The sequence below is a fragment of the Nilaparvata lugens genome, chromosome 4 (assembly GCF_014356525.2).
Source record: "Nilaparvata lugens isolate BPH chromosome 4, ASM1435652v1, whole genome shotgun sequence".
In the NCBI taxonomy this organism is placed as follows: domain Eukaryota; kingdom Metazoa; phylum Arthropoda; class Insecta; order Hemiptera; family Delphacidae; genus Nilaparvata; species Nilaparvata lugens.
In genome coordinates, this window is record NC_052507.1 from 20791825 (window position 1) to 20815209 (window position 23385).

The following is a 23385-nucleotide window of genomic DNA, read 5'->3' on the forward strand; positions in this document are numbered from 1 at the left end:
TGACCTAAAATATTGTTCCCTCAATCATTATATTCCATCCTTAATATATTATTGAATGAGCGTAGTACCTAAGTTATATCTATTGATGTTTATAATTTCTCTTGACTTTCCACTGCTTTCAATAGAATAGCTTACAGAATATCAGCGGTATTTTGAACAAGTGTACTGTTATCAAGAGATCACTCTGTTGATGCGTTTAAAATACACCGTTCAACTATTTATAATACCTGTTTCCTATTTGATTTGTGAATGTGCTATGCAGATTGATAATTAGACACTAATTGACCAGAGATGTGACAGACAGCAGTAATGTCTTCTTTCGCCAATCTCTATTGCACCTTGGAAACATTACTCAGTAAGTTTCGTGTCTTTCTAATGCTATAGTAACTTGAATATATTTTAGAATCAATTCACTGGTTCCGAATATTTTTTTTTTTTTTTTTGAGGTGAAATGAAAGACATATATGTAAGTGGCTAAAAAGACAGAGGAATGACGAAATTTTTTTTAGCATTCTTGTTTCATTAATTATTGTTTCTATTCATATTATGAAAACGTTTATTGACCGAGCGAAGTGAGGTCTAAGATTCAAGTCAATGGTTTTGATTTCTCTTATGTTTGTATGTTTATATTTATTAATGTTTCGGATTTACGGCGAAACGCGGCAATAGATGTTTTTGAAATTTGACAGTTATGTTCCTTTTTGAATTTCGCATCGACGTGTATATATATATATATATATATATATAAAGGATTTTTGAAATTTTGCATTCTAAGGATAATACAGGAGGAAAAGGAGTCTCCTTCTAACACTAATATTACCAAAAAAATCTGAATATAGAATTATTCATCATAAATTTGCGTGTGGACTATTAATTGCATGCGTCATTGAATGCAATTTTTATGCACTATTAATTGCATGCAATTGATTGATAACTAAAACAACATAGTATATTATTTTCTCTCGGCCTTTCTCTGCTTTCAACTCGGGCTGACCCGTTGCCAGTATGTCTTGAAGGAGATTAGCTTTTGATGTTAGCATTTTTGATACAACGAACAAACCCAACAGCCATTAGCCGTTTTCATACCGATATCTCGCCGACACGACCTACATACAGGATTTACTCTGATGTACAGTATAAGAGGAAGCTGTGGTTTATAACTGCGCGAGGTCTACTGTTCACAGAACTACTAGTAATTTGAAATCAGACTGCTCAAATTATAAATGCTTATATTTACTCTGTATTTATATAAAACCAATCAAAAGTCACTCAAAGCAATTTTTGGCACTGTCAACACAAGAAAACTTTAGTTGTAGACGGAGTTGCAGTAGTCTTTAATTAATCATCTTATCAAATAATTCCCCAACAGCCATTAACCGTCACGTCATACAAACGGACAGAGGATTTACTCTGATGGACATCATAAGAGGAGACTGAATTGGAAATTTGAGAAAGTTGCAATTTTATACGATTTGGCAATCTTGTAATTTCTTCGTATGGAGGGCCAAGTCTCAACTTATTTTACACGGACTATAAATATGTTCACACATGTTCAACACACTTGTCCTGTCGTTAGTGGCATTCTGGGTATTATTGGAAAACGAGTTTTACTGATAATGTTAACTTCAAACTGGAACTCTATACAATGGTTTGGAGGATAATAATAGATAAAATGATTGAAATAATTATTAATGAAATGAAGTAGGACGAAAAGACCCCTAAAAATTTGGATCACCAGCGGTCTGGTGGTCCAAAGGTAAAAAAAGAGATAAACTACTCAAATATTGGTTAAAAAGCCTCACTATATTTGAAGAGCAATATCTTACAAGGTCTACAGAAATGTCTTGAATAATTTAATAAAAAATTAAACTAGACCATTCCAATAGGAAATTCGAGGAACAACCCTAAAAAGACTTGGGAGAGTACCGTACTGCCGAACTCCTAGAAATTGAAAAAATCCCAAAATTGTAATCAAAGATTCTATAGGAAAATTTTGCATCAGTATGAGATTTATTTGCAAAGAAAATATTATGCCCGACGTTAAAACCATTCCTCAATCAATATAACTCTCATGCAATCATTTTTCGATCTTTTTGAAACCCACAAACGTAGAATAAATAAATGATTTGATAAAAAACTTTGAGAGCAAATCATCTCCAGTCACAGATAAATTTAACAATTTAAGACCTTTCATTTCTAATAATTTACTAAAGTAAATAGTCCAAGTCAATAATACTTCAATACTTTCAAAGTACAAGTTTATAAAACAAATATTTATATCATCACTTGATATCAAATAATACATTTTTCTTCACCGTAAAATTAGTAAAGAGACCAAGAGAGTGATGGGAGGATAGGGTGAGGAAGGATGCTAATGTAAAGGGATGGAAAAGAGCGGTGTAGGATAAGGATGGATGGATGGATGCGTGCTATTGTTTGATTTGGGCTGTAGCGCCATTGGGGAGAGTAATAGATAGAGAGAAAGTAAAATCACTAAAATAATATACCAACAAAAAATAATTTGAAAATTGTCAAAATTACTAATTTATCAAAAATCGTATTTTGATAATGGATTTTTTTACATTAAATATATTGTATACAATGAGGTAACGTAATTTCTGCTTGTATTATTTGTGATGATTTATCTAACTTGATTTATTAAGAAAAAAATACTTGAGAAATACCAAGTTGAGTTTGGAAACATATTCAATCTTATAATTTCATTTTATGTTCATTTATAATAAACTCAATCATTTTCGAAGCATTAAAATTGTGTCGTTCTAGCTTGAGGTCTCTTGAATAAGATTGAATATTACTGAATTATATTAGGTTCAATTATTAATTATGGCATTATGACCTTAAAAAGTCATAACGAATTTTCTTCGAATGAATAATTCTTCAAATACAACACGAATGTAAGTTATAATAATCTTCCATACCAATTTTATCCTTCTCGTCAAATTCTATCCACTTATTGAGGTTTGTTTTTGTCTATTTCACATAAATTCCCAACAAAATTATAATCCCATCTTGAATGTATTATTGTTATTTTTTAATTAGCTATTGATAGTGTTATTAATTTATAATAGCGTAAAATGAAATATCTCTTATTTTTATTGCAAATTGTTGACAACCAACAATACATTTGCAATAAATTAGGCCTACTTATTCAAGTGGATTTGCTTTAAATATAATTTGTTTTAAATATGTTGAACTTTTGATGTAGTTTATTGATATGCGAACATCATATATCATAACAGTATAGAGTAGAAATAAGTGACATGATAAGGCTAAGGCTATAGGCTAAGATCTACGATCTATTTGATTGTTTCAGTATTATAATGTATCATCATCACCAATCAGTTAGGTTGCTTCTCGCTGGTAATTTTCAGAGGTTATATGTTTTTTGTACATAGCTGGAGATGGGCTGAGTTGGGTCTGTTATTAGATACCAGTATATATCTCATACCTGTTCGGCAGATCACAGAACTGATTATCCTTGACCAGAACCTTCTTAATATCCTTCAGTAATATTAGTTACCTTGTGTTTGACGTGTTTTCAGGCCAATACTAGAATATCAACTGTTGCTTTTTACGAAAAAAACTTGGGAATGATCAAGTCAGTTTGATGAAAGCAAGATTTGCTCATTCTCTCTCTCTCTCTCACACACCTGTTAAAGAGAGTGCACGTTTTATTCACGAAAATGCAACTTGTTGGGATTTTGTAAATGGCACATTATGTTGTAACAAGGAAATCTTAGTTTAATGGAGATTTCTAGAGGAAACGAATAATTCTATAATCTAAATGGAATATTCTCTTAACATTGTGGAGTATCAAAATATTTATTAATCACTTTATTAGATAATAATAATGTTTTGTCCTCTATCAATATTTCAATAAAAACAATAAGTGTAAAAGAAATAATTTACAAGAATGTTTCAGAAATCATGTTTTATTCATGGATCGACAACGTCATTATTATAATAATGTTTGTTATGCATCGATTATTTTTCATATAACTAGATCTTGATCATGCTTAACCCTTTAAACGCAATTCGCGATACGGTATATTTACTTATTTATGCTATATTTGTACAGTTAACACTTTTGAAATGACACAACAGGCTTAGATATAGGCACCTACAGCAAAACTATCCTCAGCGAAAATTATTTATTTCCAGGTTTTATAACAAGAATACGAAACAATTTTTTATTGGGAAATATCATCCTTGTTTAATTCCTTCAAATACTTCCAGTACATTCTCAGTAAAATTCTTGTAAAATCTCATATTGAAAAATTACAGAATTCCTTGAACAATTTTCATAATTCATTGTAACAATTCAAAATATATGGAATACAAATTACATTTTTCCTAGGATTAGGATACTCCTAAATGGTGTACGAAAACAGTAAAACAGAGTTTGCCACTCTCACTGTTTTCAGGCAAAACCCTTCATTAATCACCGAACACATTCTGCTGCCGAGAATCACTAACGATTTTGAGAGAAAATCGTTGCATTGAGACATCAGTACAGTAGTATCTTCCCTCTTTTGCTTGGAATGCTGTGATCTTTGTGTTGCAATGATATGTGTCTGTCTGTATGGCACTCAACTGAATATTATCGTAGCCTATCAAAATAAGCTTCCAGGAAATAACAACTGTTTACAACATGTAAATACACATACACAAGCACACACATGGTGATCGTTTTTTGTTCTTCGTTCGAGAAACTCCGGCCATTAAAACTTTGTTCAATTAAAGCCAAGACCTCTTCAACTCGGTTTATTTGTTGAGAGCTGGTGGTATGAAGGATCCTGCCGTATTATACAGCTGCTGTCTCGACCTATAAAAAAGCTAGTGAATCGTACTATCCTTTCTTTATAATCTTATTCCGTCCCAAAATAACTGTAGCCTATACATTTGAAATACTGTAATCTTATTATCTACATCGTAAACTTTGCTAAGGGAAATATTCCCACTTTATAAGATCCCACTGAAATAACATTTGAATTATTTTCTTATTCTACTCCTAAATGTGATATAATATAGGCCTAACTTGGAGGAGTTTATCGGTACTGAAAATTCTATTTAGGCTACTATAATTGAATCAAATCAATTTCACTTGATCATCTGTATTAATATTTTATTTTCTTTTGAAATTACTTCTACCTCTTATCCTTCTGGAGTGTGCACTATTAAGTTATCTATTAAATTGAACCTCAATTCTAATACAATGCTTGACTTCAAATTATTCATGTGGTAATTCTTGGAATCTTAATATTATTCATATTCCAATAGTAGTGTGATGATATTTGAAGAAAAATGTTTTTTTTGCGAAATATTCAAACAAACTATTTGTTGCAGGAATCGACTTCAAAATCAGAACGATAGAGCTCGATGGAAAGAAAATAAAGTTGCAAATATGGTAAGTGTTACGTATTAACTCTATATTTAGTTTTGCATTGTTCAATTAAATCAGGGAATTCAAGATTAGTTTCTTGTCAACATCAACCATGTTTGATCTAGGACACTTGATAAATCTACAGGTTTAATTAGATTTATAAGTTTCCTGAAACCCAGGCTTTAAATTTATAGAACAACACGTGCAGTTATTATTAAGTCCATCAAATTTCGTCTTTCTCAAGAATAAAATGAAAGCTGGAATCGAATTAGATCACATCCATGATGAAGATCATCAATTCGGTCATGAATTCAGAGTTGAATAATAGTCATCTCATGAGATTGTGTAAAACGCATGTAAAAAAATGCTATATGGATAGTTTCCGTTATTCCAGCTATTCTTTCCGTCTCCTCGAATAAATATGGAACGAGGAAAAGTTGTTTGTTTTCTGTCCATTCAATTGTAACAAATAGCCCTTTTTCATTCAACATTATATCTTCATGAAATTGGATACTACGTCCCAAACACGCGATAAAGGGTGAACAATTTACACATCATTCAAGGTTACTTTACCTATACAGTAGTTGTATATTTACATGCAGTACATCTAAAAAAACGAAAATCTTCATCTAACAAAACTATTATCATTATTTTGAAAAATGATAATATAAAGTATTTGAAAAATACGAATGGTTTCACTCATTATTCATTTGACTAAAACTAGGAAAATTGAATGATAAGTCTATTCAATTTGTGTTCCAAAGCCCATGCCCAAACAAACAGAGCTTTCCCCAAGTGAATCCGTGGCGTAATTGGTAGCACGCGTGACCATTGAATGAAAGGCTGCGGGTTCGAGACAAATCTAACTCTTTTTTGTGAAAATTTTCTACTCTGATGAAGATTACCCAAGTAATAATTTTGACTAAATTATAATTAATTATTCTATTTTTTATGTTTCCTGGGCCTAAGGAGATTGCATTTTACTACACTAAATTTTCCTCAGTGGCACGGATAACCTGCTAGTACAATAATATGTATATATCATAAACTAATAACTATGTATTAAAATTAATATAATATTATTTTCGTTCATGTGGCTTTTGATTTAGGGTGTCGCAGCTGGAAGTGTTGGTGCAATTTGTGGAATTTGGTCGTCCTGAACCAGCTTTTCTGGCAGTAGCATCAATCACCACTCGTACCACTTAACCAGTCAATCGTAAATTTACAATTAGCTCCGCAGTTTTTCTCTTTCTTTTATGCTAATTCAATTCCACTCTCTCTTTCATTTTAAAGTTTAAACACTCCGTTTGCATTTGCTGTCCGTGTTCCCTCTATTGGATGACTATTCAATTTGATGAATTTAAAATTTTTTCGCATCATTCAACTAGTTTTAAAAGGTTGCAAATATTTTTACGGGAGAGTATTCAAACTCAGTACACAAAATCAATATAACAAACAGTACATTATCACTATAAACTATACAATATCTTGAAATACATTAATGTTTTCATCGAATATCCCTTTGAATCTTTCTCTTCATTTGATATCAATTATTTTGAAATCATCCAATTTAACAGATAATCTATTATAGCAGATACGAATTACCGGATAATAAGCTTCTTATTCTAGGAAATTTGGAAATTTCGACTCATTCTCCCAATCAAACAATTCCGGCATCCTATAGAGAAGAGAAGAGAAGATTGGGCTTAATGAAGGTCGAAGTCATGATGCACTCTATGAGTCACTCTTAAATCGGATTCTAATCCCCCCCATAACAAACGTAATCACATAAATATAATGCATCCAAACTACCTCTCCCTTTGAATTCAAGTGGGTGTCTAATTCATGTGTTATTCAATTCTGTTTTCGTAACACACAACTTATTTTAGTTATGCTGGATACTCCCATCAGATATATTGTTCTAAAGGACTCGTTTTTACTTGTCTACGATTAAATAATTCTAATGAACCTAAATGCTACTTAGTAACTAATAGTATACCGTATTATTATTACTTGCAATTCCAATAGATACTTTAGTAATACATTTAAATAGTAATACATGTTCATTTGTAATTTAATGTAACCCTGAGGACGAAGATATAATATAATGATTTATAAAAGAGATAAATTAATATTATAATAATTTTTAACTCAGGTCCTTAGGATTTTAATTGCTTGAATAGCCTCAATAATCTCTTGTATAGGTAGTTGATTCCCAATTAGATATAAAATCAACAATGGAATTTGTTAACTTGCGAAAAAAATTGGATAATTTTGAGCTTTTCAATAGTTTGATCTAATGTGAATTTATTGGTTAGGCATTCTCAGAGATGAACTCGAGTGTTAACTGATACAGTACATAAATTAATTTCTGTACATCAATTTATTTAATCACAAACTATTATTTTGACAAATAGTAACATTTTAATCAGTTGGTTACATCTAAACACTATTGTGAATCTAATAATCAAAATCCCCGTCTCTTCATAACTGCTTCGATAATAATTAATGTTCATTATATTGTGTGATGTTTGTTATTTTATAGATGTAACGTCAAAAAACGAATACTATCTATGTGAATATTGGAGCGTTGAGTAATATTCGTTGAATATTCGTTGCAAATGTTCTTCTAGAAGTTGTAATCATGAAAAAAATGTTCGCTACCTCAGACTTATCGTTGCGCTGTGTTCGATTGTCATGACATTTATGATTTATTAAATTATCACATTATTACTCACGCATGTCTTTTGTCTACCGAAGTCCACACAATTAGAAATTTAGTTCTTCAACTTATTTAAACACACAAAACAAATGCAAAGACAATATAAAAAAGTTACATAAAAAAATAAACACAACAGAAAATATAGTGCATCAAATATATTTTATGCGATTTATTTCATTCAATCGATTTATCGATGTAATCTGTTTATTTCGATTTATTTCAAGTTTATTTATTATATTTCTATATAAACAGAAAAATCTTTGCATCAATAGGCTGTGAGATATATTATGCAGTGTATTAACGAAAAATATGTAGGCCTAGTGCATTTTTAAATTATCTTTTTCAATCAGTAATTGGTATTCTATAAATAGTTTGAATTTGTTTGCAGGGACACAGCGGGTCAGGAAAGGTTCAGGACAATCACAACAGCCTACTACCGGGGAGCAATGGGAATCATGCTGGTGTACGACGTCGCGAACGAGAAGAGCTTCGAAAATATCAAGAACTGGATCAGAAACATCGAAGAGAATGCGTCAGCAGATGTAGAAAAAATGCTACTCGGCAACAAATGTGAACTGACTGAGAAAAGACAAGTGAGTATTAACCAACCCTATTCAAGTTTGTGGTTCAACTTCGTTTCTCAATGCCGAGTGCCGTATCTAATAACGAAGAATTCTAGTTTTATTTTGGTATTGTGGCTCGTAATTTCCAATGTAACATCATTATAATTTGAAAAAAAAATCATCAACAAATTTTTGCCAAATAATTCACTTGATAAAAAACTTTATAAGTGTGTTGATACAATTTTATTCTGTCTTTTGTTTGAGTATTTTCCAAGTTAGATTTTATTTCCTTAGTTTTATTTTATTTTATTTTTTTTATAAGAATTGTTAATGCATCAGATGCATTATACGCTTAGACGTGTACCCTGATGATTTCTGCATTCATAATTATGTAACAAACAACACTGATCTGAAAACATTGGTAGGTAATTGAATACTAAGGCAACGATGACGCTGTTCAAAAAGTAGGTTAGGATTCCTCCACTAGTCAAATTTTCCATGTAAACGCATATAAACATAAAATTTTGATTTTTTGTAGATTACAAACTGTAAAATATTGAGCTACTTTGAAAAATATTTATTCAAAAATTAAATAAACTTATTAATTGAAATGTCCAATCAAGAAATAATTGAGAAAAATAGAATCCATGTCCAATGATGAAATAATTCATGTATTCAGATAATAGCCTAAGCATAATGTTTGGATCGCTTGTTACTTGATCGATGAAGATCATGATTAATATCATGAATAATATTAATGTATTCAATGATAAATTGAAATTTTATTCGATGAAAAAGTGGAATAACTGTTATTGAATTTTGAAATGTATTTTGCAACAGTATACGGTGTTTGTTGTTATATTTTGAATATCTGTTATCAGTGCAATCTTTTAAAGTTTCACCGATTTCCAGGTGACAAGAGAAAGAGGCGAACAATTGGCGATTGAATATGGCATCAAATTTATGGAAACAAGCGCAAAAGCATCGATTAATGTAGAAGAAGCATTTTTCACACTGGCTAGAGATATTAAAACAAAAACCGAAAAGAAACTGGTAAGAATAATATTTTTTCATCAAAAATCTTAACTTTAAGTAAAGGCAGAATAATAATGCCTGGATCAACTTCAATTTTGTTATTTCATATAATGAAATAGATCATGTGATTCCTTATCTAGTATCTTGTTGTTACCAAAATAATCATGAGCACTTAGTTAACGCAGCACAAAATTGAAATTCTCACAAATAACCATTTATCCTCATTGGTGACTGGGCACAGTAAATTGGCTTTTCGAATAGAAATTCATATTATGATGGAGCTTAAGGTAGAATGAAACAGGTGGTTTTCACCGGGAGAAATAATTGATCGCTTTGTTTTCTTGGCCTTATAATTTCAAATGATAAAATCTTATTACCTGCAAAATGAGCTTTTGTTGGGGAAATTTATTGATTGACTAAGTTATAACTTTCGTTTTATCCCACAAACAACAGCTGAAAGCAGTATAATACAACATTATTTTTGTATAAACTGTGTCATATCATAAGATTGTGATATTATTACTTTTTCATTGAAAGTTTTTTCAAGCAAAATTTTACTTACCATTGAAGTAAAAAGAAGGTTTATACTGTGCAAGCAGCACTTTATCAAACAACATTGTTTGTTAATAATATAGCCAAGGAATCTTCAACAACCGACCTAGCATACTTAAAATATAATATGTTTTTACAATATTTTATTTAGTTGACCACAGATATACGAAAATGTATCATCTTGAAAACCCTGAGCAAGATAATTTGAAAGTCGCATTTGTGCTGGCTATTAGGAAGAACCTTTCTTGAGTTTTTGGGAGAGTATAAATACATTTTAAACACGTATTTTTGATAAATTCCTTGATGGTCGAGTTTTATGCTAATAAGAAGGAATACTATCGAATCACTTTGGGTTTTTTTTGTGGAAAACATTAAGTACATTAATTATTCTTGACGCATTGGAATTATTGTGGTATACACTCTAGCTATGCTTTGTCTGGTGATCCACTTCGATTTTTGAAGATTTTATCAATTTTTAAAATTACTATTCCATTCATTTCTTAATTTTTAAATATTTTTCTCTCATTGATTTTTTTAACAAATATGTCTTTGTTTTTTCCAAATCCTTCCCGTTGACAATGAAGAAGGTAAAGATATCCTGTGTTCGTGAGTTAATTGTATTTCAAGTACTCGTTCTGTGTGTGCTATTCTGTGTACCGTTAATTTTTTACGTGTTTGCGTCTTTTAAATAGCATCCCCGCAGCTTTTTCCTGTAGCGTAATTGATTAGCTAGCATGCATGTTTTTGTAGTAATTTTTATACAGTATATATAAAGACTTATATAGAATATATTCGCAGTAATTGTGTAGAAATTTTAATATAAGCCTCTTTTGTGTGCTGAGCTATTTTATTATATTGTCTGATTACAACCGAAAATTGTATAAAAGTCATACCAATTTGCATTCCTGCCTAAAAGAAAGGAATGCAAAAAATCGTATAAATGTTTATACAAAATTTAAAAAATTGTAAAAAAATATATTTAAAAATATAAAAAATTGTATAAAAATCATAACAATTTGCATTCCTGCCTAAATTTATAATTTTCCAAATGGCATGACTTGTCTATGATCAAAAATTAATTAAATTTCATTTTTATCTTTTTATCCACCTCTAAAAAATATCGTAACCTCTTCAAATTTATTGTATAATTTATGTTGAATAAAATGACATTCATGGAGGAAGTAGTCGAGAGATTTGTAGATCAAAGCTGGAACTCAAAATTCAGATGAATTACGTTCTTGAGTTGTAAACTTTTAAACTTAATTTCATACTTCAGTTGCTTCACTCATGATCAGCATAACTGAACTTAGCGTGGAACGCAATCCAAACCTGAAAAGATTAGGGTTATCAAATCAACTCGTTGAAAAGGTGTGGTCCAATGAGCGATGATAGAAGTAGTTCAATGTCACATCATAAACCTGAGTATCAATACAGGAAAATTTCCAACATCATTAAAAACAGCAAAAATTATCCCTATCCACAAAGCAGGAAAAAAGTCAACAATAAGCAATTTTAGGTCAATCCCTCTTCTTACAGTTGTTAGTAAAATAATAGAAAAATGTGTTAAAGTTCAGCTCACAAGATAACTTGTTAGGGAATATATTATTGCAGACGAACAATATGGATTCATTACCAACAAAAGCACCACAGATGCATTGTTTGACCTAACCAAAGAAATAGCTACAAAATGAGGAAATAAGAAGAAGGGTTTGATAACATTTTTAGATATAGCAAAAGCTTTTGATGCGATTGATAGGACATAGTAACTTTTCAAAAAACTAGAAACAATAGGAGTGAGAAATAGAGAATTGGAGTGGTTCACTAGTTATCTAGGGAATCGCTCACAAATTGTCTCAATCAATGGATCTCTTAGCAAACTATTACGGAGTAGTCTAGGGCAGTACATTGGGCCCTCTATTGTTCTTGATTTGTATTAATAATATAAGCAAATTGTAAATTAAAGGGAAACTGTCTTGTTTGCGGATGATACGGCTGTGGTATCTGAGGGCTGCACGTGGGATGAGGCATAAAAGCATGCATTCTATGATCTTGCCAAAATTAGAAATTGTTTTGGCCATAACTCCCTTATAGTTAATATTAAAAACCAAACATCTTCCATTTATTGGTCGACAAGATATTGACTGTGATCGCTATGTGCTAAGGATGCACACTTGTGACGATCCTCAGTCGGAGGCCTGCGGCTGTGGCATAATTGAACGGGTTGCTCATTATAAATATTTAGGAGTCATCGTGGAAAGTAAATTAAGCTGGGTTCCTCATGTACAGGGGCTGAAGAACCGTTTGAGAAAATTAATGTATGCCTTCTCACGGCTGGGCCAAGTGCTTACTGTGCATCGCTGCAGGACAGTGTACTTTGCGTATGTGCAGTCTTTGCTGCAGTATGGCATTCTGGCGTGGGGAGGTGCGTCATTGGCGGTCTTGGAGCCTCTGTCGGTCGCCCACACGTTCATCATTAAAACCATATTACAAAAAACAGCGTTTTCCCACCAATCTACTATTCAATATATTTCCAGTAATGAATGTTGAGCAGATTTTCATAAAAACTTTAGTAATTTACATTTTCAATTATGACACTTTTTCAGAGAAATTCAACACAGTCATCTAACCAGAAACCAAACAATGTCACGTTTATTCAATCCTACTATTAGTATCAGTTTGCAAAGGCACAATTCATTTTACATTTCGCAATGGCTGTATAGAAACCTTCCTCCAGAAATAGTTGAGACTGGGGTGGGACGAGTCACTGTTGTGTTGAGCGCAGAATCTCTGAATGGTTAATGCATGTTGGATGGCAGGGTGCAGAGAATTTAATCAAATCACCTTATGTTTGAAATTTTAGTTTGTTTTTCTTACCAAATACATGTTGCAAAAAGCGATTCCGGCTGTTCTGGAGTGATGAAAATAATAATTATTAATACATTATAAAAATCGGTATTATTACAGGCCGATTACCTACTTTTCTTCCAATGGGTCTATCTTTTCTTCCTCCTTGAATTTAAATTGACTTTTTAGATAATTAATACTAAAAATATATCATATATAACCTATTCCATAAAAATATCGCATAAATTATCGCAGTACAGCCCAATATTTTGATTGTAACATAGCTAATCTTAAGAACTGCTCCCACATACGGACGTAATAGTCTATGTGGGCTCTAATATTCATTTTATAATTGTAATTGTTTTGTTAAAATTGTATGATACGTTAATAAATAAATTGAAAAATGTGCGACTGCTAGTTACCCTAGTAAAGGGTTCTATTGTTAAAGAAGAACAATGAGGGAAGGGTACAAGCGGTAAATGGGTAGTGTTATGTGTAGCCCGCTATAAATAGATTGATGATAATGATTGAATCAGTATCTATCACCTCCCATTAAAAAGTAATAATTTGTTAAGCAAAGACCGTCGCACATTGGACTACTTTTCCTATTGTCGTTCATTAGACGTAACCGTTGGAAACACAAACATTGAGGTCTTTCAAAGCAAAGATTCAATTAGTCCATACATATCTAGACAACTAGAGTTTTTCTTCTTCTACTCGAGAGTGGAATCACGTCCATTTGTCTTTGAAAAAATAGAAAAATAATAGCGCTGAACCCTAAATTAATCTTACATTATAAATTATATTCGCAGTATCGCCCATTAAATGCTCTTAATAATATTGGATAGTCTGTGGTATTGACTTGATAAGTGTGAAAACTATTTTTAATTAACTCAATCTATTTGTTAGTAGTTAAGGTTGATATTATTCATTCATACTTATAAAATGTTTTTACTACTAACAGTTTGACTTAATACTAAGCAGTATTAGTAACAATTGGTTGTATAGTTTGTTGTACCTTATGTGTTGTCAATGTTTAGCCTGAGTTGTTGTATCTCTTCAAGATATACAGTATTCTAGGTTTAATGTTCAATGTACACTACTTATTTCTCAACTCAATTATTTAATGCATAATGTATATCCAAGGAGAATACCTCTATTGTACTATAATATTATGTATCTCGAACAAATTCTTCTTAAGCAAATACTGTCATCTATGTTGCAAATTAATTTTCAATTATGTTTTGCGAATTCACACTACAAGAACAGATTTCCAGTGCTATTTTCGGCAGATTTATTAAACGCTTGTGTACATGCGTATAAGCATGTTGTTTGTTAAAAAATAATTACAATAGTGGAAATTCTTTGCCAAATGTTATGCATTAATCTTGCATGGAGAAAGTGAAAACATAGATTTGAAGTAAACCGGCATTGCATGTACAGTAATTGAATTGAAACTTCATCTTTACTGTAGAACTACGTTCTCTAATGTATTGAATGTAAGGTAGCTTAAATTAATTTCCAAGATGCGTATAAATGAGAAAAATTTGATAAATGAAATAAAGGCCTCATTCAGGTACATGAAGGTATTATCATATTGACTTATATGCGTTGGTGATGAGATGAAAGATTATTCAAATTCAACTGATGACTGATGCAGCGCCAGCAGACTGAAATAATTGTGACATAGCAGGCAGTCCCATCAGTCTGCTCTGATTCGCCGAAAGCTTTTTAGAGTGTTAAGAGTATATCATTAGATTGTAATGATTTTCATTACAAATCAGATCAGAATAGGATGAGGGTTAACTAAACATTTAACTTGATTTTTATTAAGTGTATATTATTCCTAGAATTGAATAAATAATTAAATTAATCAGCTCTTGGCTTTTTCAACATACTGGCAGGCTATAAAAGTTTTTATTACTGTATTTCCGATTATTTAGTCATACCGTTTACCTCATTTTATCCTCCAGTATTCTACAACAAAAATTTGTGTTCAACTCTTCATATTTTATTGGTAAATATCTTCACTGAATTTAGGAAAACTTATCAATATTGCTCCATTTGATGTTGATTGAATAATTACTATTTTATAAAAAACAAGTTATATCCTATCAAACTTGGATTCATTAATATATTCGGCAACACACTATGTTTCGGCAATGCTTTCGCCTAATTCGCCTCATCCAATTCATGATACTTGACATCTCTGCTGTGTACAGTTCATAAGATTTACTTAACCAATAACAACTGTACTAAGTATTATTTTCTTGAACCCAATATTAGAAGGTTTCTTTTGTAGAGAATTCTGTTCAGGAAGAACTAATGATGTAAAACAAGGGGTGCCCCCCCCCAAGGCCAATGATGCCGCAACCCCCTACCAATTGCAGAGCAAAAAATTCAACTCCCCCAATTAATACGAAAGTCATTCTTTTTTCAACCTCCCATTGACCATAAATATAATACGAATGTATATAATAGAATAATTGTTTCACTAAGTTGTAGGCTTAGACAGCTGGAGTCAGAAAATTGGCTTTCTGAAACGGGGTCCACCGAGTCACAGTCCACTTTTGAATTAAATTTCGAAAAAATAGAAAATTGAACACAAAATAGAATAGTGTAAAGTTTCAGCTATTTAGGAATGTTTCTTTTCGTCAAGGAAAAACGTTTCCAATTCAGTCCAGGCAACGAATGCTTAAATAAAGGTATAGAAGGAAAAGTTTGGAACATAATTTTCAACTCCACAGCTCTTTTAAGGATAGTAAGAGAATTAACATATCAAAAGTCCTCACACCTACCTACCCACTGTGCTAAAGGGGGGGGGGGTTTGAAAGTACAAATTTTCATTTTTCGCATATATATCTGAAACTATGCATCTTATGAACATTTGTATTCTGTGCAAAATTGAAGCTTACAAAATTACCAACAAGTTTTGTCCTCTACATTTTTCCATATCTCTCATGGTTTCTGAGATATCCGTTCTTGAAGGTGAGTCATTTTTAAAAATCCGTGCTGATTATGAGCTGAAGAGCATCAAATTATCTTCAATTTGATGTATATTTTCACTATTTTACGCATTTCCCTACGACTGTTACAGCAGTTTTAGTGTTGAGAGTGAAATTTTCTGTTCAGCAACAATAGATCAATTGACAATGAAATTTGGAGGGAATGTTTGGAACATAATTTTCAACTTTGCAGCTTTGTTGAGACTAGTTTGGGGGTGAGCATATCAAAAATCCCAACCCCTACATCATGTTCTAAAGGGATGAGGGTGGTTTGAAATTTGCATTTTCCACTTATTACTTACATGGAAACAAAGTGTTCTATTGACATAATAAACTACATAAAAATGAAGCTTAATAAATTTCCTACAAGTTTTGTTTGGTAGAGGTTTTCGATAAATCCGATAATTTTCGAGATTTTTATGTTCTAAAGTGATGCATTTTCGAAAAAACAGTTTTTCTTCCATTTTTTGCTCTTTCAAGTCTTATAACTTTCCAACAATTGATGGAACAAGAATGTGCTAATTACGAGATTGTAGAGCATTAAATTATCTTTCATTTCATGATAATTCGACTATTTCACGCATTCATATACGACTGTTGCTGCATTTTTAGTTTTGAATGTCAATTCTCAAGATTTGCAACAAGTGACTTTTTTCGAATATCACACTATTCTGTCATCATAAATTGGCAGTGTGAACATTGATATTGAGTACCTATTGGAACGTCTGCGGAACTAAACACAGGGGGTGTTTCTAAACTTATTACCAAACAAAGACACTAAAAACTAAAACTGCTGCAACAGTCGTATGGAAATGCGTAAAATAGTCGAATTATACATGAAATGAAAGATAATTTATTGCTCTACAATCTCGTAATTAGCACATTCTTGTTCCATCAATTGGTTATACGACTTGAAAGAGCGAAAAAATGGAAGAAAAACTGGTTTTTCGAAAATGCAGCACTTTGGAACATATTAAATATCTCGAAAAGTATCGGATTTATCGAAAACCTCTACCAAACAAAACTTGTATGAAATTTATTAAGCTTCATTTTTATGTAGTTTATTATGTCAATAGAACACTTTGTTTCCATGTAAGTAATAAGTGGAAAATGCAACTTTCAAACCACCCTCATCCCTTTAGCATATGATGTAGGGGTTGGGATTTTTGATATGCTCACCCCCAAACTAGTCTCAACAAAGCTGCAAAGTCGAAAATTATGTTCCAAAAATTCCCTCCAAATTTAATTGTCAATTATTGATCTTTTTTTGTTGAACAGAAAATTTCACTCTCAACACTAAAACTGCTAGAACAGTCGTAGGGAAATGCGTGAAATAGTGAAAATATTCATCAAATTGAAGATAATTTGATGCTCTATCAGCTCATAATCAGCACGGATTTTTTTTATCAATCGTTCAAAAAATTATAATGCCGAGAAGATGAAAAAATTGGAGGCAGAAGGGTTTTTTTTTAATGACTCACCTTCAAGAGCGGATATCTCTTTGTTGACTGGACTAATTATAGAAATGAGAAAATAAAGATTATCATAGAAACTGCGACTACGCCCACTACCTCCGTTAACTACCTCTTGTTTACGGAGGTAGTGCTACGCCCCGTTTCGGAAAGCCAATTTTCTGACTCCAGCTGTTTAAAGTCTTAGCTAAATCCCGAGCTCGGAAACCGGCCCTAAAAGTTGAACCTATGATTATTCTTCAACATAATTCAATCAATTCATCTATTTCACAAACAAACTAACATAATACAAAATAACAAAGAAAGTTATAAAAATAAGAAATAAAAGTGGACATCCCTAGGAATAAGCCCGATTGGGGGGGGGGGGTTGTACTACTCCTAATAAAACAACTAAAAATACTCAGAGGAGTAAGGCTGCTCCGCTCTAGAAATATACTTAGCATAATTAATTATAAAATAAAAGAAAATAATTTTTTTCTGCTACGGTAGCCCATCAGATGAAAAACAAGGATGAAATAATTACATTATGATAAATAAAAGGTATACAGAGATAAAACCAAAAATAGAAAATTTACAATGCAAAATGCCTACTCCACTAAAAAAGGATACGTTAATTGCCGTAATACATAAATTGCCTTAAGATTGAGGCATTTGTCATACTAGTGGACTAGCCCTCCAAAATCATGTTTATAAATAATGCTGCTGCCAAATGAGTTCAAGAGGGCTATGACGTTGTTTTGGAGCTCCTCTATAGTGTGAGAGCTCTGTCCTCAAAGTCACGACTCAAGTTTGGGGGAAAGATATAAGTTAATGAGTTACTAGTGGCCAAGTCAGGTTTGTATGGTGGGTGATCGAAATTATCCCATTTGATTAGCTGGATAAGCCGTTTGGTTGCCACCAGCACTAAGAGGCCGAATTGTCTTTCATCACGTCGATTCCGGAAGTCATTTCAACTATCTTATTCAATGATCCGACAGCATTCACGCACAAAATCATTATTCCTAATGTTTTCTGCGTGAAATTGTATCATTCCTCAATAGATTTATGCTGAAGTATTGCCTTTTACTTGCAAAAACGAGTAACGCCACGCAACTAGCACTTGGCAGTAGACTCAATTGAGGCGGCCATATTTCTGGCTCTATAACTCGACAACAATTGACAATCTGGCCGCATCGATTACATGGCGTTTGGTGGGGATGATAAGTTGTTCAGTTCTGTGAAAATCGCCCCCCTACCGCTTCTATGTGTTGTATGATATATGATTGGAGGTTGAAAAAATGACCCTCGTATTTGCGATCCCCGTAAAAAAGGGGACCCCAAATCATTTTGAACTCTTCCGAACCTTTTTGGTGGAGCTCCTACCCCTGCGCTAAGAATTTCAATGACACATTCTGCTTCAAACTCCTCATACCCGTCAAACACTGTAGGCACCCCTGGGTAAAATTTAATTGAATGTTTCAAAACTATACTTCTTATGGATTTTCTCGGTTCTAGTATACCCCTCTAGAACACCACAATATGGTGCTAATTATTTAATTGAATTGCATATTATTGTTGCTACTTATTTACTGTAAAATGTGGATGTTTAGGAAGCGAGCAATCCGCCGAAGGGAGGCCACCAGCTGAAGCCTTCAGAGCCGAGCCGCAAACCACAGAACTGGCTGTCGCGCTGCTCCCTGCTCTGACCCCCTCTCTCCCCACCCCTGTCCCTGCCCCTCTCCGCAGTGCGAAAGTGTGAAATTGACTCTGTGATTGCGAGATGCACACTCTTCGTCGATCATTATTGGTGTTCTGTTCATTTAGACTCTATCTGCTTTGTGTCTTTGTATAAAATATAAAAGAGAATGGAATGTTTTAGTGAAAATGTTTAGAGTCGACGCGGTCAACACACGGTGTGCTATTCCATAATGTTTGTTCAACTGTCAACCGGAACTCTAAAGAAGTTTTCTACCCACAGGTATTGTTTCAATTAGTAAATTACTCATGTTGTTCGAACGTGCGTTTTTATACATGAATAATTGGTGCATGGCTGAACAATCATAATCCATAAATAATTGATCAATTATTCCAAATATGAAACATGAATCAAAGTGATGTAGTTACGCCATGAATATCACGAATTTCATTTCTATCATTCATGATTTAATAAATTTTGAGACATCACTAATCTAAGTTACTAGTAACTCTTGATTAATCTGCTTTAGGTTAAAAACAGATGAATCATACATTCAAGGATAATAAATAAATTGTTGAACTATTTATTGAATTTTCAATTATTGTATTGATAAAAACTTTTCCTATACTGCATTATTTTGTGGATGTTACATTCTCGGATTGCGATATTTCATATCCAATACTATTTCAAATCCATAACTCTTTTTTTTGTAAATCGATTAAACTTTCAATTCAATTATTTTAATGTGTTGGTTGTTAGATCTTATGGCAGTAGGGAAAATTTATTGTTCTGTATATTTTTATTATTCATATTATTTTTGTATGCTCTACGTCTAGGATCTAAATTATAAATATATTTCAGGTCTTACTAAATAAATTATTATTATTCTTGTATGGTTGGACTTTTATTGTATTATTGAATTACCAACTACTTTTTATAATTTTATTTGAAGTTCTTTCAAATATTATCAATTGAACTTAATATTCATCCACTGTGAATTCATTGAATTTCTTCATTAGTGACTCTTGATCGCAATATTCCTTATAAAATGCATTATTCTATGATTAATTAATTTTCCAAATTTACCGTCATATCGAATTCTAATAAATTATATCAATAATGAAATGAGATGATCAATAATAATTAGTGTTGCTCTGTAATACTTTATATTTCACTTGTGTTTATTTTTATATTCCAATATTTATTGTTTTTACTATCCAATATTCAATTTGTTTACTGTAAAACTGATATTTGTATTGATTTGAATATGTAAATTGTCTTACAGAATATTTTTTTTAATATCTGTTAGATCATTCAGCTGCAATTTATTTCCAGTATATTCTTGTAAATACAGGAAATGTCCTCAACATTATTACTTGATTACACTCCCATCTAAAATCTACATCAGTATTACTAATTAGGTATGTAATCTTTCTCAGTCCATCTTAAAGTTTCAATAATAAATTATTATGATTGTGTGAAATAATATTGAAGAATATAAATGTTATATTACTGAGAATGAAATTAGAACTTGAACAATGTCAGGTAAAATTTATATTATTTGTGTCTTAATTACTAATAAATATCTTCTCTTTTGCAAAGTATCTCTTTTAAAATTCGTAATTTAATCATAGTAGTCATATTTTAACTAAAGAACCAAATAAAATTTTAAGATGAATGTAGAAGTAAACTTTTCTTATTCTAATTGAAAGAACTAACCAAGTAAAATAGGGAATAAATTGAGATAACAATTTTAAACAGTATTATTAAACAAAGCAGTGCCAGTTAGTCATAAGAGATTTCAATAGTCACACAAGTGTTCAATTTATGATTCCTTACATTTCACTAGCTTGCAAAATGACTTATGGAATAGCAACATCGTTGAAGAGTTATAGGTTGTTATTGTGAATTAGAATAAAAATTTACACTTTCTTGAATTTTATGTACTACGTCTGTAAATTATTAGTTATAAATTGGTATTCACATCACCTAACCTATTCAAATGATAAATAATATTACGAAATTTTGTGGAAATAATAAAGTTTTTATTTGATATTGCTCTATTGATGCAATAGAGCAATTGAATGCGTTACTCTTCATCATGAGTAACGATACTCGTAGAAACGAATTTCCATGGTGGATAGAAATGTAAATTAGTATTTATATTTTGTTTCAAGACACAAATAGGCTAATTGGACTGATTGTATATTATTGTTGATTCTTGCTTTAAATAATATAAACTGTAATCCTCATTTCATTTGAATGAATATCCTAATTTTATTGAACTATTTTAATACTATAATACATATTTGTAATGAACATCTGTATAGTATTTTTATATTTGTTTTTTATACTCATTGAAGTTAAATTATACCGGCAAAAAGCATAGCAAAACTTTCTAGAATCAATAATAATTCTTGTACAAATTTATTGAAATGTTGGTTGAAACAGAGGTAGGCCTATGCTATTGAGCGACTGAAACAATGTATGACTGAAATATCAGACATCTCTACTTCTCTAAAACGTTCGTATTTGTCATGTGGTTTAATGTGACTGTAATAGGAAAATGGAAGACTTAGATCTGGTTTGAACTTTATTGTGATCATGGTGGAACAAGGTGATCGTTACAAATAAATATTAATGGTGATTTTTAAAATTATTGTCTTCGAACCCCTACACAAATAATAATGACACGTAGTTATTCCCTTCAACTCCCTATACAAATAATGATACTCTCAAATGCGAGTCAATTGCTGAACAGTGATGTGGCTTTGAAAACGCAACACATTGTTATGATTACCTACTCTTCACTTCACATCCAACAATTTGACTTGACTCCAACGATTGACTGTGATCTTATCATTGAAGTAAGACAGTGGGTATGAATCCGTGCAGTAGAACATGATTTCACTTGAACGCATTACTGACCGTACTTAGTTTCTTAGCAAATCCCTTGTTTGAGCTGCAAAATTCAAAATAGTGCATTGTGATGTTTTTTACCAGAAGGAAGATAGTCGTTTCAGAAATGTGTTGTTCCTTCTAATTCCTGACATCACCTGTTACCCATTAACTGTTTTGGTCAACACAGAAATAATATTGTCTATTCTGAAAATTCCCTTTAAAAAGTGTATTTTTGCTGTTCATTTAGTGCTGTAAAATAGAACAGGATGTGCAATATTCATTTTTTTTAAATATAAAATTCTCTATCTAACCTGTGCAATTTTGCACGTGAATAAACATTGCCTACTTCTCTCCTTTGAAGACCTGTTCCTCTTTTTAAAATTACTCAGTTGAATTTTCAATTGTCAGAACATTTGTATAAGTAGAAATAAAAAGACGAATGCATTTTACAACTGTGTTTCATTTATCTGTTGTCTCATTGGTGAACAATTTTAGAGCTAAATTCGTTATTATTAATCTTGTTTGCTCATCATAATCCCTTTTCCTTGCATCCTACGATAATTTGGATATTTTCAAACTATGAAATATTAACCAGAGTTTAAATAGAGTTGAATAGATTCAAATTGTTATTTAATGTATGTTTCTCTATATATATTCATTTATTTGGATTATTACAAAAAACAGTAATTGAATTACTGTTCAAATTAGTAATAAAACATAGGTACATTCTTTGCTCTTTTTAACAGAAAAATTGATATTTTATGAACTAAAGAACATTGAACTATTAGTTCATTATCAATGAGGTGGATAGCCCTTATTTCAGAAAATTAATCTGAGTTACCTACTACCGTATCTCATTAATAAATCTTTCTAATATCTGCTCGCAATTACCATTCATAGTGGGTCTACATAGATACGATAAAATTCAATCGAATGTGAATTATTTTTTTGAAATAGAGAAATGTCGGTAGAAGACCCTTGAAAGGTTGTGTTTCTTAGATTATTTAGTTGGATTCATACTGTAGCCACTTCTTTCACAGAGGTTGTTGCCTAAAATCTCTATGCTTTCGTATGGCTAATGGGAAGGATTATGATTACAAGACAATGCGCTTTAGGTGGGTTCCGAACTACCGGGTGCTGTCGGCTTGTCAAGTGGTCACCCATACAACTGTATTTACTGAAGTATCAAGGGGTAGCATAATTCGCTTCAAA

The 23385-nt window shown here is 31.7% G+C and overlaps 1 protein-coding gene across 1 annotated transcript; it reads left to right on the forward strand.

The window, feature by feature from the left end:
- Positions 1-451: 451 nt before the first annotated feature.
- On the forward strand, positions 452-22622 carry LOC111058300 (ras-related protein Rab-8A). Its single transcript, XM_039425709.1, has 5 exons — positions 452-466; positions 5322-5428; positions 8515-8719; positions 9602-9742; positions 19187-22622. Exons 1-5 carry the CDS (start codon positions 452-454, stop codon positions 19280-19282), a joined length of 564 nt encoding a protein of 187 aa, XP_039281643.1. The 3' UTR covers positions 19283-22622.
- The last annotated feature ends 763 nt before the right edge of the window (positions 22623-23385 follow it).